Raw genomic sequence first — 15096 nt, forward strand, 5'->3', positions numbered from 1 at the left:
GCCCAGGGAGGTTGTGGAGTCCCCTTCCCTGCAGACATTCAAAGCCGCCTGGACATGTTCCTGTGCGACCTCACCCAGGCGTTCCTGCTCCAGCAGGGGGATTGGACTGGGTGATCTTGTGAGGTCCCTTCCAATCCCAAACATACTGTGATACTGTGAACTCAAAAACTCACTTTTGCCATATTTTTCCCTTTGTTCCTTAGCAATACATGCTAGCAACCGGCCTACATTCTCTTGCAGCTCATAGCACCGCTCTGCTTGAACAGTAATTACTTCTTGTGCAATCGCCTTTGCATCCTGTAAAATCTCAACCTCCTTTTCCAATTCTCTTATTTTACTCTTCAATGCAACAGCGCCACGATCAAGAGCTCTAAGACCGGTAACAAATCATCATCCCAATCTCCCCGCTAATTTGTGAGAAGTCGATGCCGCTCTCCATGGAAATCTTACCATAGCTGCTGGAATGACCTGGGGGGAATCACCGCCCCATTATCAAGCTGAGGCCATGCCTCTGGCGGAGCGAATTCAGACAGGAGAGCAGCCAAGGGAGCCCAGTGCTCCGTACTGGGCCATCCCGGAATTTGGGGACTCACCCTTGAGGCCTCCCCGTCCCCGGTTTTTTTGCAAACCACAGCATGGCTGGTTCTAGCGACTACCAACTAATGCCAAATGTGTGCACATACGCAGGCGCATCGCAAGAAGAGCCAGAGGCCACGAATCCATTTGCAAAGAGCAGGTTTTATTTGAGTTCCCTCTCTACTGGGGGATCTCCGTAGCTGCACCTGAGCTCCCAGGCAGAGGCAGCGTAAGCGGGGACGCAGGCGCTGGTCAGTTCGGCCCTGCTGGAAGATCGCTGGGCCTGCCGAGCTCGCCTGTATTTCAAGGCTTCAGGCAGGCGCAGCCTCCTGCTCTTTCTCACAACAAAGCGGGAACCTCAGACACAGTGATAAGGTGCCTGGAGTTTCTCACAGCCCTGTGTTATCTAACACAGATTCTACTCATTAAGCACACAAGGTCAGTAAAGCAACTACTGTGATGTATGTGCTTTTTCTACAGATAGGTGCAAGTCACTTGAGCGTATTTACATTTGACTGACCTCCTCACCAAATCTTCCACTATATCCCCATACAAATGGGCAGTTGGATTGTAGGAGCTGGTGGGTTGTGACAGCACCTGAATAGTTGAAATCACATCCCGCAGGCTCAGTAAAATTCCAGATGCAGATAACAGAGGTTATGTGTCTCTGCAGTGGTGTTGTCTGTAAATCTACAACCACAAAGGGTTCTCACACAAACACACCCAACACACACAAGTACAGTCCCAGGGGATTCATCAGGACGAACTGCAAAATGTCCCGTTTTGCTCGGCTGGAGGAAGTGCTGTTGGAACATCAGCCAGCTCTCTTGGACCCCCTGCCTTCTGGAGCCCTGTCCCATGCATTCTTCAAGCAGGACCTTGGAGAGGCCAAAGTTCACCCAGCTGTTGTCCGTGGGTTTAGTCCCGCTCATTGTCCTGCTTCCTCCACGCAGGATGCTGAACTCCAGCATCCCACGGTCGCTGCAGCCGAGGCTGCTCCCAACCTCGCTGCTGAACTGAGGAGGTGTGCGCTGGATGGTCGGGTTCTGAGGTGACTGTGAACCGGCTGAAGGGAAGAAGCCAGAGAGTCCTGGTCAATGGGGCAGAGTCCAGTTGAGGCCTGGACCTAGTGCAGTGCCCCAGGGGTCAGTGCTGGGACCAGTGTTATTCAATATATTCATCAATATTCTCTAACACCTCCAAGCAGCTCTTCTTGGTTTGTAAGGCCAAGGTCCAGCAGCATCCCTCTCCCCGTTGGCTCCTCCACCATCTGTACCAAATGTTGTCACCTGTAGGAACCTCCTGGGCTGTGCGTGCTCAGATGTGTTGCCCACCCAGCAGATGTCAGGGGGATTGGAGTCTCCCATGGGAACCAGGGCATGTGATCATGAGGCCACTTCCAGCTGTCTGTAGGAAGCCTGGTCAGCTTCCTCCTCCTGACCAGGTGGCCTGTGGTCAACACCCACAGCAGGGCCCCCTTGCTAGGTTGTCCCCTGATTGTCACTTGGGGCAGGTGAAGGTTTCTCACAGCTCTGGATGCACTGGTGCTGGATCAGGCCGCCCTTCTGTCTGAAGCTCTTGCCACAGTGGCTGCAGAGAAAGGGTTTCTCCCTAGTGTGGGTGCGCTGGTGACCGACCAGGTAGTTATTCTGGCTGAAGCTCTTGCCACACACAGCACAGAGATAGGGGTGCTCCCGAGTGTGGATGCGCTGGTGAATGACCAGGTGGCTCCTCTGGCGGAAGCTCTTGCCACACTCAGTGCAGACAAAGGGCTTCTCCCCGGTGTGGATGCGCTGGTGACGGACCAGGAGGCTCTTCCAGCCGAAGCTCTTGCCACAGTGGCTGCAGGCAAAGGGCTTCTCCCCGGTGTGGATGCGCTTGTGCCTCAGCAGATCACTGTTGTAACTGAAGCTCTTGCTGCAGTCAGTGCAGGCAAAAGGATTCTCCCCAGTGTGGATGCGCTGGTGGCTGATCAGGTTCGTCTTCTGTCTGAAACTCTTACCACAGTGGCTACAGGCAAAGGGCTTCTCCCCGGTGTGCAGGCGCTGATGACGAACCAGGAACGGCTTCCGGCTGAAGCTCTTGCCACAGTGGCTGCAGGCAAAGGGCTTCTCCCCGGTGTGGATGCGCTGGTACCTCAGCAGATCATTGCTGTAACTGAAGCTCTTGCCGCAGTCAGTGCAGGCAAAAGGATTCTCCCCGGTGTGGATGCGCTGGTGGCTGATCAGGATGCTCTTATCCCTGATACCCGGCAGCCCCTCGGGGATCGCATCGGCCTCCATCTGTGTCCCAGGGTCAGCAGCTGCTGAGGAGTAAAGGCCGGGTCAGTGCTGGGCCGGGACAGGCACGTGGGACCCCTCCCCTTGGGCAATGGCACAGGTACCCGCCAGCCCCCCACCCTTCCTGGCTGCAGGACACAGCTGACGGGGCAGCAGCTCCCTGCACCGTGGCACGGCAGACAGACCTCACCGGCAGCACCGGGCACCTGGGGCCAAGGGGACGGTGCTGCTGGAACCCCCCACCCCCACCGCAGCCCCCAAATACCCACCTGACCCTGGGCTCTGGTGCCCCCGCCGCACCCCGGGGGGGTCTGGCACGCACGGCGTCTCTTCTCGCTCCAGCTTGCAGATGAGCTCTGGCTTCACGGCGGCCCAGCCTGTGCGGGGCACACGCAGAAGCCCCCTCTCCCGCACTGCCACTCAAATACTCCATCCTGGCCCATCCCATCCCATCCCATCCCCTCTCCCAGCACCGCTCTCCAGGACGCTGCCTGGCAGGGTCACCCCTGCCAGCCCAACCGCCACACCAGCGCTCGGGCAGCAACCGCAACAGCTGCATTTGCCCTTCCAAGGGCTCCGGCTCAGCTCAAGAGCTGAATTCCACCGCCAGCCCAGCCCCGCAGCGCCAGAGAGAGTCCTCACCCAGCGAGGCCACCATCTCGTAGTTGTCCAGCATCACCTCCCGGTAGAGCCGCCGCTGCCAGCCCGCCAGCTCTGCCCACTCCTCGGGGGAGAAGTAGAGGGCCACGTCCTCGAACGTCACCGCCATCTGCAGCCACAAGCACACCCGGCTCAGGCAGGACTGGGGGGCGCTGCCTGGCCCGGCACCGGCAGCGCCAGCAGCACGGCGGGGCTCTCCCCGCTTGCCCCCCTCTCTCCTCGCCGCCTCAGCGCCAGCGCCGCAGCTTGGGGACAGCCCCGAGCTGGCGCCCACGCCAACGGGCTCCCCCCGGGGGCCTCGCTCTGCTCCCCGGGGCCCGGCGGGCTCCCGCTCCTCATTGGGCTCTGCCGCGGTTCAGCCCCCGCCGCCAAAGGAGCCGAGAAACAGCAGCGCTGCTGAGGGGACAAGAACGGGACAAGCGCGGGACACCCCCGGCCAACACTCACCGCCCCCGAGCCCGCTCCGGCCGCACCGCAGCCTCAGCCCCGGGGGTCGCAGCGCTCACGCTCCAGCGCAGCCGCCGGCAGCTCCCGGACCGGATTCCCCGACGCGCGGATCGGGAGCGCAGGGCCAAGAACGGCCAGAGGCCTCCGGGGACCCCGGCCGCCAACAAAGAGAGCGCGGCCCCGCGCTTCCCAGCTTTAAACTGAGTCTGACGTGCGTGGCGTGGGACGCTCATTGGGCACTGAGGGGTCACCTGTGCTGTCCGCTCCGCCCCGCAGGCGCGGCCCTTGCCCGCCCTTGCGCTGGCGCAGCGGAGGCGGCTGAGCAGTGCCCTCGCTTGCTGGCGGGAAAGGGCCCGCAGGTCCCTGAGCAAAAGCGATGCCACGGGTGCTTTGTCTTTGCCGAGCAGGAGTCACCCGGCTGGCTTGTCGGCCATTCCCGCTGGCCCAGCCCAGCTTAGCCCGGGACAGGCTGATGTCCCGCTCCTGGCTGGGATGCAGCTCAAGGCTCCGGCCCAGCTGGGCTGGGGCTGCGCTTTGGCTTTGGGCTGCAAACCGCGTCGGTCCCACAGGGCGGCGCTCGGTCTCGCCGGGCAGCGCTCGCACCGCACGCACCACGGGCTGTTCCGCTCCTGGGGCGGCTGCGCTCGGCCCCCCCGGCCAAACCAGCAGCGCTTTGCTGCAGAGTCCACAGGAGGGAACGGCCTGAGCTGCAGCCGGGCCGAGAACTCCTGCTAGGAGACCCCCAGGGCAGCGGCACAGCAGCCGAGCCCCCATCAGTGGTGGGTGCAGGGGGTCTCGTGCAGACCTTTCCCTCCGTGTGCGGTTCGGCTGCGAGCCAACCGCTTTGTTCATAAATGTGCCGGCCTGGGGGAGCTGCTGTGAGCTCTCTGCTGAGTAACTGCCTGCGTGGAGATGGTTTTGCTACTCACAGGTGTCCTGTCCCACCAGATGGGATGAGGGATGCATTAACTCCGAATGCCACAGGCACCCTGACTCAACAGATGAGGGGCGTTAGAACCGGAGTGCTGAGAGAGGTAAACTGAGGCAGGACATGGGGAAGCGTTGCGTTATCCGCGAACCCCGTGCCCAGCCAATGGGGAGCAGGGGAGGGAACTTGCGGCTGGGACTGGGGGAATATCAACAGCCGCTTTTGCCCTGTTCAGTGTGTGCTTACCCTGAGGTTGAACACCCGCTTTGGCAAAATCATGAAGAAACTCTGCTTTGCTGGGAGATCCTGCCCGAGCCTGTTCTATTGGCAAGACGGTCGCTTCCTCCACCCCCATCCCCGTTCCCGACGTCTCTGTCTCAGAGCCTTTCAGCCTTGTCACGCTTTGCAGTCAGTGTCTCCGCGTTGTTCAGAGAGCCCGTCCCTGTGGCTCCCCAGCACACGTCTCGTGTCCCATGTCCCCGCAGGCTGCCCGTGCCAGCACCTCTCGCTGGGCACAGCCGCCGTGGGCAGGTTTGCGTGCGGGGGTGCCGGGGGAGATCTCAGAGCCAGTTGTAGAAGGGACACCAGCAACCCCGTGTGCGCGGGGCTGGGGAAGCAGTGGGGATGCCCGTGCCGTCCATGCAGATGTGCACAGCTGTTGCAGAGGCTGACCAGAGCATGCTAAGACATTTGTCACGTCCTGGACATCAGCACCTTGAGCCCGCAGAGCCTGGGCACGGGCCAGCCAGCTACCCCAGCCACGGCCTTGGGGTGCAGCGCGTACAGTCCCACCCCAGCAGCATCTCTCCTGGCCCGGAGACTGTTGTGACAGATCAGAGCCGAAAGTCATGGACGCAAGGAACTCAGGGACATTTTAGAGGGACGGCCACGGACCGAGGGAACGCGGTGAGGGCTGTTCCAGGTGGTTTCTGTGGGAACGGGGCTGCACACGGGCAGAGGGAGGCCCTCCCGTCGGGCCACGGGCTTCAGAAGGGACCCTCTTGCTTCCTCAGCTTCTCAGAGACGAGTCCGGGTGCGGCTGGATCCAAAGTCGGCCCCGGACTTGACCGGTGCTTCAAGTCTGAGAGCCCCACCACCGCTGGGGCTTCAGCTGCTGTGCCGCTGCTGCTTTGGCTGGGGGGTCGAGCGCAGCCGCCCCGGGAGCGGCGGGGACCGAGCGGAGGCTGCCGGGTCCGGGCACGAGCAGCGCGGCTCGGAACAGGGGGCGGGTGACGGGCGGGGCGGGGCTGGACCGCAGGCAATGGGCGGAGCGCGGTGGGAGGAGCCCCGGTGAGGACACGTGACCCGCCCTGGCCAAAGGGGGCGTCGGTGGCGGGTGACGTCACGCCGAGTAGAAGAGGGCGGGCAGGGGCCCGCGGGGCTGAGGCTGCGGTGCGGCCGGAGCGGGCTCGGGGGCGGTGAGTGTTGGCCGTTCTTGTCTCGCGCTTGTCCCGCTCTTGTCCCGCGCTTGTCCCGTTCTTGTCCCCTCAGCAGCGCTGCTGTTTCTCGGCTCCTTTGGCGGCGGGGGCTGAACCGCGGCAGAGCCCAATGAGGAGCGGGAGCCCGCCGGGCCCCGGGGAGCAGAGCGAGGCCCCCGGGGGAAGCCCGTTGGCGTGGGCGCCAGCTCGGGGCTGTCCCCAAGCTGCGGCGCTGGCGCTGAGGCGGCGAGGAGAGAGGGGGGCAAGCGGGGAGAGCCCCGCCGTGCTGCTGGCGCTGCCGGTGCCGGGCCAGGCAGCGCCCCCCAGTCCTGCCTGAGCCGGGTGTGCTTGTGGCTGCAGATGGCGGTGACGTTCGAGGACGTGGCCCTCTACTTCTCCCCCGAGGAGTGGGCAGAGCTGGCGGGCTGGCAGCGGCGGCTCTACCGGGAGGTGATGCTGGACAACTACGAGATGGTCGCCTCGCTGGGTGAGGACTCACTCTGGCGCTGCGGGGCTGGGCTGGCGGTGGAATTCAGCTCTTGAGCTGAGCCGGAGCCCTTGGAAGGGCAAATGCAGCTGTTGCGGTTGCTGCCCGAGCGCTGGTGTGGCGGTTGGGCTGGCAGGGGTGACCCTGCCAGGCAGCGTCCTGGAGAGCGGTGCTGGGAGAGGGGATGGGATGGGCCAGGATGGAGAATTTGAGTGGCAGTGCGGGAGAGGGGGCTTCTGCGTGTGCCCCGCACAGGCTGGGCCGCCGTGAAGCCAGAGCTCATCTGCAAGCTGGAGCGAGAAGAGACGCCGTGCGTGCCAGACCCCCCCGGGGTGCGGCGGGGGCACCAGAGCCCAGGGCCAGGTGGGTATTTGGGGGCTGCGGTGGGGGTGGGGGGTTCCAGCAGCACTGTCCCCTTGGCCCCAGGTGCCCGGTGCTGCCCGGTGAGGTCTGTCTGCCGTGCCACGGTGCAGGGAGCTGCTGCCCCGTCAGCTGTGTCCTGCAGCCAGGAAGGGTGGGGGGCTGGCGGGTGCCTGTGCCATTGCCCATGGGGAGGGGTCCCACGTGCCTGTCCCGGCCCCAGCACTGACCCAGCCTCTCCTCCCCAGCAGCTGATGATGTCCAGGCGCAGCAGGAGGCCGAGTCTGTCCGTGAGGAGATTCCGGCCCCCGCTGCCCTGCTCCCGGGGGTGCCCAAAACGGGTGGGATGCAGGGAGGCCCATCAGGGCAGCCCCTCCTGGAACCCTCGCCACTGGAGCAGAATTCCACCACCTGCCCTGAGTGCAACAAGAGCTTCAAGAATCAGGCGCTGCTGACCTTGCACATGCGGAGCCACAGGGGCGAGCGGCCCTTCAGCTGCACCGACTGCGGAAAGAGCTTCAACCGCAAAGATCAATTGCTGAGCCACCAGCGCATCCACACAGGGGAGCGTCCCTTTGCATGTGCTGACTGTGGCAAGTGCTTTGGCCACAAGCATCACCTGATGAGCCACCGGCGCCTGCACACGGGGGAAAAGCCCTTCAGCTGTGGCTACTGTGGACACCGCTTTGGGGAGAAGCACAATCTGGTCAGCCACCAGCGCATCCACACGGGTGAGAAGCCGTTCAGCTGCCCCGACTGCGGCAAGAGCTTCAGCCACAAGAATCAACTGCTGAGCCACCAGCGCGTGCACACGGGTGAGAAGCCCTTCACTTGTGACCGTTGTGGTCACCACTTCAGGGAGAAGAACCACATGATGAAGCACCAGCGCGTCCACATCGGCGAACGGCCCTTCACCTGCACCAACTGCGGCAAGAGCTTCAGCCACAAACACAACCTGCTGAGCCACCAGCGTGTGCACACTGGGGAGAAGCCCTTTGCCTGTGACCACTGTGGCCAGCGCTTCAGGCAGAAGTTCAACCTGGTCAGACACCAGCGCATCCACTCGGGTGAGAAGCCCTTCACCTGCCCTGACTGTGGCAAGTGCTTCAGTCACAAGAATCAACTGCAGAGCCACCAGCGTGTGCACACGGGTGAGAAACCCTTCGCCTGTGGCCACTGTGGCCAGCGCTTCAGAGAGAGGGACCACGTGATCAAGCACCAGCGCATCCACACCGGGGAGCGCCCCTTCACCTGCACTGCCTGCGGCAAGAGCTTCAGCCAGAAGCAGAGCCTGCGGAGCCACCAGCGCCTGCACACTGGGGAGAAGCCCTTTGCCTGTGACCATTGTGGCCAGCGCTTCAGGCAGAAAAACAACCTGATCAGCCACCAGCGCATCCACACCGGGGAGAAACCCTTCAGCTGCACCCGCTGCCCCAAGGCCTTCAGGCACAAGAAGAGCCTCACCAACCACCAGCGGGTCCACGCTGGTGAGAAGCCCTACAAGTGTGGGGAGCGCGGCAAGACCTGTGGCCAGAAGCAGCAGCTGAAGACCCAGCAGCAGATTGACCAGGGCCTGCAGGCAATGCTGGAGGGCGGCTGTCGGGAGCCGGGGGGTCCATCCCCGGCAGGGGGGGCAGGTGGAGGAGAAGCCGTTCCAGTGCAGCAGCCTCAAGAAGCCTCTTTGGGATGAGGAGATGGTGCTGGGTCACCAGTGCCCCCACAGTACCCCCAGCCTGCGTCCACCTCCACAGCCCAGTGCCCTGAGACTGCCCCGAGGGGCCGGGGTGGCTGTGGGGGGTGTCCTGTTTTGCCTGGGACAGAGTTAATTTACTTTTTTTCCTAGTAGTTGGTATAGTGCTGTGTTTTGGATTTAAAATGAGAATATGACAGAATATGATAATATTACTTGTCCTGAGAGTAATCCGGTAGTTGTACTCAGCATCATTGTCATCTCCAGAGCTTGGGAGCCATCCTTGGGATGTTCCAGCCATCGCGCTGTGTCTCTTGGATGTGCTTCTGGTCCTGTTTACGGTCAAACAACTATTTAAAGATATCGGCCTGAGCTCTGCCTCGTGCTGGACAGCTATGAGTGGCAGAGTGTGCGGGAGGCTCTGGGCAAGCACTGGGCCAGTGGGCACCTCCCATGCTCTGGAGCTTCACCTGGATCCTGCAAAATAGGAAAATACTTGCAAGCAAAAGTCACCTCGCTTGGTAAGGGGTGATATAAAAGCAGGAGCATCATGAGAAGAGGAAGAGGAGGCAGTAACCACTGGATCCCCATCCCTGAGGGAGCCGCGAGACATGCGAGGTGGTTTCAGCCATCGTCCAGGCGAGCACATTGTCACCTGCTGCTCCGGTGCCGGGAGCACAGGGCCAGGAGCTGCAATGGGAGGGCGGGGAAGCCAAGCAGCTGGGATCCCTTTCCAGGGCAGGGGCATTGCCAAAGCGATGGGCAAAGGGGCACAAGGCCTCAGGCGCTGGAGGCGGCTCCTGTCAGCTGGGATGGAGGCTGTCCCTGAAGGAAGATGTTCTGTGTCACCACGCACAGGGCCCCTGTGCAGAGAGGTGTCCAGAACCTGAGGGAATCAGCCGTGCTGGAGGTGATTTGTGGTGACCTGAACCATCAGAGACCCGGATGAAGCCCGGCGCACGCCTCCCATATTGTGAAGTTTGTATGGAACACACCGTTGTCGCACGCCAACTCGTTGGCAGTACTGTCCTGGAAAGATGTTGAGGGACCAACACTGGATGAATTTGCTGGCCTGCTCTTGGAATATGAAGAAAAACTTTCTTCCTCATTCATCTCAGCTGTGGAGAAACTGCCCCGGAACTTCCAGCAACGCAGAGAGGATGGGTCCCACTCCCCACCCATATGTACCAGTATCTCAGCTACTGCCAGTGGGTGTTCCTCTACTCAAGAGAGAGAATATAGTGCATTCGCAGCATGGGTGACCCTGTGGTTTTACTTGTGTGACCATGGAGAGGACATGCGGAAGAGGCATGAAAAATCTCCCTCCACCCTGGAGGCACAGGAACGTGAGCTGCAGCCACAGCTGGGGTTCTTCCAGAACTGCTGCTCCTGTCTCCAGCGGGCAGTTCCCCAGCACAGCGGAAGGGCTGATCTTCCTCTTGATCCTAATGAGGGGACTTGTGATTCATATTTACAAGAAGTGAGTAGTGAATACTGAGAGCTTGTGAGAGTGGGTCTGAAGATGGAGCAGTATTTACCTGAACATTGCCATCAAGAACCTAGAGAACTGAAGCTGAGATCGAAAGAACAGATGGACAATGACTTGGAGAGAGGCCTGAGGAGCAGCATTGTGTTGCGCTATTTCTCTGGTATGGGGGGGCTCCTGCTGACAATGGCTGTTGTGTGGACTTTGCCTGCTTCTCCAGCCAAACCAGCCCCCGCCTCCTGAAGGCTGTTGTTATGAGGGTCTCTTCGACACAGGGCAATAGCTGCCATCCAGATGTGTTCTCACCTGCAGCCTCAGTTACACCTGTCCCCCACCTGTTCCCTCAAACAATGGCCAGTGAAAAGGAGCATGGCCAGCAGCTCGCCAAGAGTCCTGAGGTCACCCAATGGACCAGAGAAAGACCCCTGAGTGCTGGACACATAAGCGTTGGCAGAAGAAAGCGTGAATCTTTTGAGCCTTGCGCAGTATGAGCCTGGGCTGCAAAAACAATGGGAACAAGGCGGGGGGGGAGGGGTGAAGAAGCATAAAAGATGACTCCAGAATGGACACCATTGAAGATCTTCCCACCAGAGGATCCTGAACCATGACAGAGGACCGGCCGGACTCCACGGGACCAGAGGGACACCTTTGGAACTGGGCTGGTGATAAACGGAACCTCGTTGCTCATCTTTACTTTTCCCCGTTTCTTTTTCTTAATCCTTCTATCGCTTGCCACTTTACGAGCAAATTAATAAAGTAACACTGCTTGACTGAATTATAATTGCTTGGCATGTTGGTTGCCTGAATTTTGTGCTCTGAGATAAAGGTAAAAGAACCATCATGAGTCCATCGCTGAACAGACTGTGACAGAGCTGGACCAAAGGGGCTCTGCCTCCGGCAGGGGGAGAGAGGGACAACGGGGGTTACTGAATGGATCAGAGCAACTGGCAGCGCAGGGACAAAGCCACCCGGGCTGCTGCAGCGCAGCAAGATATTGCTGCCCGGCCGGAGATCCCGGCTGGAAAAGTGCATCACACAGATGCTCCTGGACCCAAGAGGTGGCCACTGAAGAACATCGACCAGCAGGTGCATCAGGCTGCTGAGACTCAAGTGGCTCAGCTGTGCCTGCACTGGCAACACAAGGGTGAATTATTTGTAGCCCAGTGGGCCCATGGTGCTCAGGCCACCAAGGAAGGGATGCCACCCAGGATGGGCTCGTGGCCCGGGGGCGGACTTGCCCACGGGCACCGTTGCACAGGTTGTCCGTGGGTGTGACACGCGCTGCAGTCAGCAAGACAAGCGGTTGGAGGCTCTGCGGGGTGGGGGGAATGGGGAAACAGAAATGCTGGTTTGGCTGGGGTAGAGTTAATTCTCCTCCCAGCAGCTGGTACAGTGCTGTAGTTTGGATTTGGTATCATCAGAGTGCTGATAACGTATGAATGTTCTGGTTGTCGCTGAGCAATGTTCACCCCAAATCAAGGATTCTTCAGCGAGGAGACTGGAGAGGCACAAGAACCAGGGAAGGAGGGGAGAGGAGTGGAAGGCACATCATTCAAAGAGAGAAGCAGCAATATGTTTTGTGGAGATAAAGCGATAATTGGAGAGAGATCAATGAAATCAAAGGAATATAATAAAGTTTAACAGCGGTACAACAAAGTTATTGAGTTTCATGGCAAGGTTCACCTTATTATTTGCTGCATAGAAGAATTATACAAGGGAAAAATTAAGATTGATTTGATTAAGAACGATTCACACACAGACCAGAGACCCAAAGGTTAAAGAAGACAAAGGTTATAACAATTAATATGCAGTGGCTACATGGCTTAGTAAAGTTTCATTAGTACCAATTAGTACCAGTTCCCATGGGAACCAGGGCATGTGATCATGAGGCCACTTCCAGCTGTCTGTAGGAAGCCTGGTCAGCTTCCTCCTCCTGACCAGGTGGCCTGTGGTCAACACCCACAGCAGGGCCCCCTTGCTAGCTTGTCCCCTGATTGTCACTTGGGGCAGGTGAAGGTCTCTTATGGCCCTGGATGCGCTGGTGCCGGATCAGGCTGCCCTTCTGCCTGAAGCTCTTGCCACAGTGGCTGCAGGGAAAGGGCTTCTCCCCAGTGTGGATGTGCTGGTGACGGACCAGGCAGCTCTTCTGGCTGAAGCTCTTGCCACACTCAGTGCAGAGAAAGGGCTTCTCCCCAGTGTGGATGCGCTGGTGTCTGACCAGGTTGCTCTTCTGGCTGAAGCTCTTGCCACACTCAATGCAGACAAAGGGCTTCTCCCCAGTGTGGATGTGCTGGTGATGGACCAGGTGCCTCTTCTGGCTGAAGCTCTTGCCACAGTGGCTGCAGGCAAAGGGCTTCTCCCCAGTGTGGATGCGCTGGTACCTCAGCAGATCACTGTTGTAACTGAAGCTCTTGCCACAGTCAGTGCAGGCAAAAGGATTCTCCCCGGTGTGGATGCGCTGGTGGCTGATCAGGATGCTCTTATCCCTGATACGTGGCAGCCCCTTGGGGATTGCATCGGCCTCCATCTGTGTCCCAGGGTCAGCGGCTGCTGAGGAGTAAAGGCCGGGTCGGTGCTGGGCTGGGACAGGCACGTGGGACCCCTCCCCATGGGCAATGGCACAGGCACCCGCCAGCCCCCCACCCTTCCTGGCTGCAGGACACAGCTGACGGGGCAGCAGCTCCCTGCACCGTGGCACGGCAGACAGACCTCACCGGGCAGCACCGGGCACCTGGGGCCAAGGGGACGGTGCTGCTGGAACCCCCCACCCCCACCGCAGCCCCCAAATACCCACCTGGCCCAGGGCTCTGGTGCCCCCGCCGCACCCCAGGGGGGTCTGGCACGCACGGCGTCTCTTCTCGCTCCAGCTTGCAGATGAGCTCTGGCTTCACGGCGGCCCAGCCTGTGCGGGGCACACGCAGAAGCCCCCTCTCCCGCACTGCCACTCAAATACTCCATCCTGGCCCATCCCATCCCATCCCATCCCATCCCATCCCATCCCATCCCCTCTCCCAGCACCGCTCTCCAGGACGCTGCCTGGCAGGGTCACCCCTGCCAGCCCAACCGCCACACCAGCGCTCGGGCAGCAACCGCAACAGCTGCATTTGCCCTTCCAAGGGCTCCGGCTCAGCTCAAGAGCTGAATTCCACCGCCAGCCCAGCCCCGCAGCGCCAGAGAGAGTCCTCACCCAGCGAGGCCACCATCTCGTAGTTGTCCAGCATCACCTCCCGGTAGAGCCGCCGCTGCCAGCCCGCCAGCTCTGCCCACTCCTCGGGGGAGAAGTAGAGGGCCACGTCCTCGAACGTCACCGCCATCTGCAGCCACAAGCACACCCGGCTCAGGCAGGACTGGGGGGCGCTGCCTGGCCCGGCACCGGCAGCGCCAGCAGCACGGCGGGGCTCTCCCCGATTGCCCCCCTCTCTCCTCGCCGCCTCAGCGCCAGCGCCGCAGCTTGGGGACAGCCCCGAGCTGGCGCCCACGCCAACGGGCTCCCCCCGGGGGCCTCGCTCTGCTCCCTGGGGCCCGGCGGGCTCCCGCTCCTCATTGGGCTCTGCCGCGGTTCAGCCCCCGCCGCCAAAGGAGCCGAGAAACAGCAGCGCTGCTGAGGGGACAAGAACGGGACAAGCGCGGGACACCCCCGGCCAACACTCACCGCCCCCGAGCCCGCTCCGGCCGCACCCCAACCTCAGCCCCGGGGGTCGCAGCGCTCACGCTCCAGCGCAGCCGCCGGCAGCTCCCGGACCGGGAGCGCAGGGCCAAGAACGGCCAGAGGCCTCCGGGGACCTCGGCCACCAACAAAGAGAGCGCGGCCCCGCGCTTCCCAGCTTTAAACTGAGTCTGACATGCGTGGCGTGGGACGCTCATTGGGCACTGAGGGGTCACCTGTGCTGTCCGCTCCGCCCCGCAGGCGCGGCCCTTGCCCGCCCTTGCGCTGGCGCAGCGGAGGCGGCTGAGCGGTGCCCTCGCTTGCTGGCGGGAAAGGGCCCGCAGGTCCCTGAGCAAAAGCGATGCCACGGGTGCTTTGTCTTTGCCGAGCAGGAGTCACCCGGCTGGCTTGTCGGCCATTCCCGCTGGCCCAGCCCAGCCCGGGACAGGCTGATGTCCCGCTCCTGGCTGGGATGCAGCTCAAGGCTCCGGCCCAGCTGGGCTGGGGCTGCGCTTTGGCTTTGGGCTGCAAACCGCGTCGGTCCCACAGGGCGGCGCTCGGTCCCGCCGGGCAGCGCTCGCACCGCACACACCACGGGCTGTTCCGCTCCTGGGGCGGCTGCGCTCGGCCCCCCCGGCCAAACCAGCAGCGCTTTGCTGCAGAGTCCACAGGAGGGAACGGCCTGAGCTGCAGCCGGGCCGAGAACTCCTGCTAGGAGACCCCCAGGGCAGCGGCACAGCAGCCGAGCTCCCATCAGTGGTGGGTGCAGGGGGTCTCGTGCAGACCTTTCCCTCCGTGTGCGGTTCGGCTGCGAGCCAACCGCTTTGTTCATAAATGTGCCGGCCTGGGGGAGCTGCTGTGAGCTCTCTGCTGAGTAACTGCCTGCGTGGAGATGGTTTTGCTACTCACAGGTGTCCTGTCCCACCAGATGGGATGAGGGATGCATTAACTCCGAATGCCACAGGCACCCTGACTCAACAGATGAGACCAGCTGTGGGTTAACTCTTGGTTCATTCCACGCGGTTATGGGAAGTGACTGACAGACAATCACTCCAGGGGTCCAATTCAGTTATGAGTTTTACTAAAAGTATGTGTTGAAACACTAGTTACAGCAAATAG

At 61.2% G+C, this 15096-nt stretch overlaps 3 protein-coding genes across 4 annotated transcripts in view; 1 reads left to right on the forward strand and 2 right to left on the reverse strand.

Moving 5' to 3' along the window:
* The window catches only part of LOC139827324 (uncharacterized), a 29148-nt gene extending 24629 nt beyond the window's left edge, over positions 1 to 4519 (reverse strand). Inside the window, 5 exon segments of the mRNA XM_071805523.1 lie at positions 1581 to 1642; positions 2059 to 2881; positions 3125 to 3232; positions 3498 to 3624; positions 4022 to 4519. Coding sequence (XP_071661624.1) covers positions 1581 to 1642; positions 2059 to 2881; positions 3125 to 3232; positions 3498 to 3624; positions 4022 to 4195 — 1294 coding nt within the window. The 5' untranslated portion in view covers positions 4196 to 4519.
* A 1681-nt stretch (positions 4520 to 6200) lies between these two features.
* LOC136099100 (uncharacterized) lies at positions 6201 to 11106 on the forward strand. Its single transcript, XM_071805464.1, is given in 5 exon segments — positions 6201 to 6308; positions 6669 to 6795; positions 7051 to 7158; positions 7404 to 8782; positions 8784 to 11106. Coding segments are annotated over 4 exon segments (1812 nt in total). The 5' UTR covers positions 6201 to 6308; the 3' UTR covers positions 8982 to 11106.
* An 837-nt stretch (positions 11107 to 11943) lies between these two features.
* On the reverse strand, positions 11944 to 14140 carry LOC136098376 (uncharacterized). Of its 2 annotated transcripts, XM_065831715.2 has the most exons (4): positions 13984 to 14140; positions 13519 to 13645; positions 13126 to 13233; positions 11944 to 12881 (listed from the first exon to the last, which is right to left on the reverse strand). In XM_065831715.2, the coding sequence occupies exons 2-4, from the start codon at positions 13643 to 13645 to the stop codon at positions 12310 to 12312; spliced, it is 807 nt and encodes a 268-aa protein (XP_065687787.1). In that variant the 5' UTR covers positions 13984 to 14140; the 3' UTR covers positions 11944 to 12309. The 2 variants fall into 2 exon arrangements, with proteins under 2 accessions (XP_065687787.1, XP_065687788.1); XM_065831716.2 differs by lacking the exon at positions 13984 to 14140 and having other exon boundaries at positions 11944 to 12878; positions 13519 to 13977.
* Positions 14141 to 15096: the final 956 nt, after the last annotated feature.

Source organism: Patagioenas fasciata, chromosome 2 (genome assembly GCF_037038585.1).
Source record: "Patagioenas fasciata isolate bPatFas1 chromosome 2, bPatFas1.hap1, whole genome shotgun sequence".
NCBI classification, from domain to species: Eukaryota; Metazoa; Chordata; class Aves; order Columbiformes; family Columbidae; genus Patagioenas; species Patagioenas fasciata.

What these genes read in the sequence shown, in the direction of transcription:
- LOC136098376 (XM_065831715.2), bottom strand. Translation starts at nt 13,645, where the DNA reads ATGGCGGTGACGTTCGAGGACGTGGCCCTCTACTTCTCCCCCGAGGAG. An exon ending in CGAGATGGTGGCCTCGCTGG is followed by an intron (nt 13,234 to 13,518) that starts GTGAGGACTCTC and finishes TGCCCCGCACAG; the next exon opens with GCTGGGCCGCCGTGAAGCCA. An exon ending in GCACCAGAGCCCTGGGCCAG is followed by an intron (nt 12,882 to 13,125) that starts GTGGGTATTTGG and finishes TTTACTCCTCAG; the next exon opens with CAGCCGCTGACCCTGGGACA.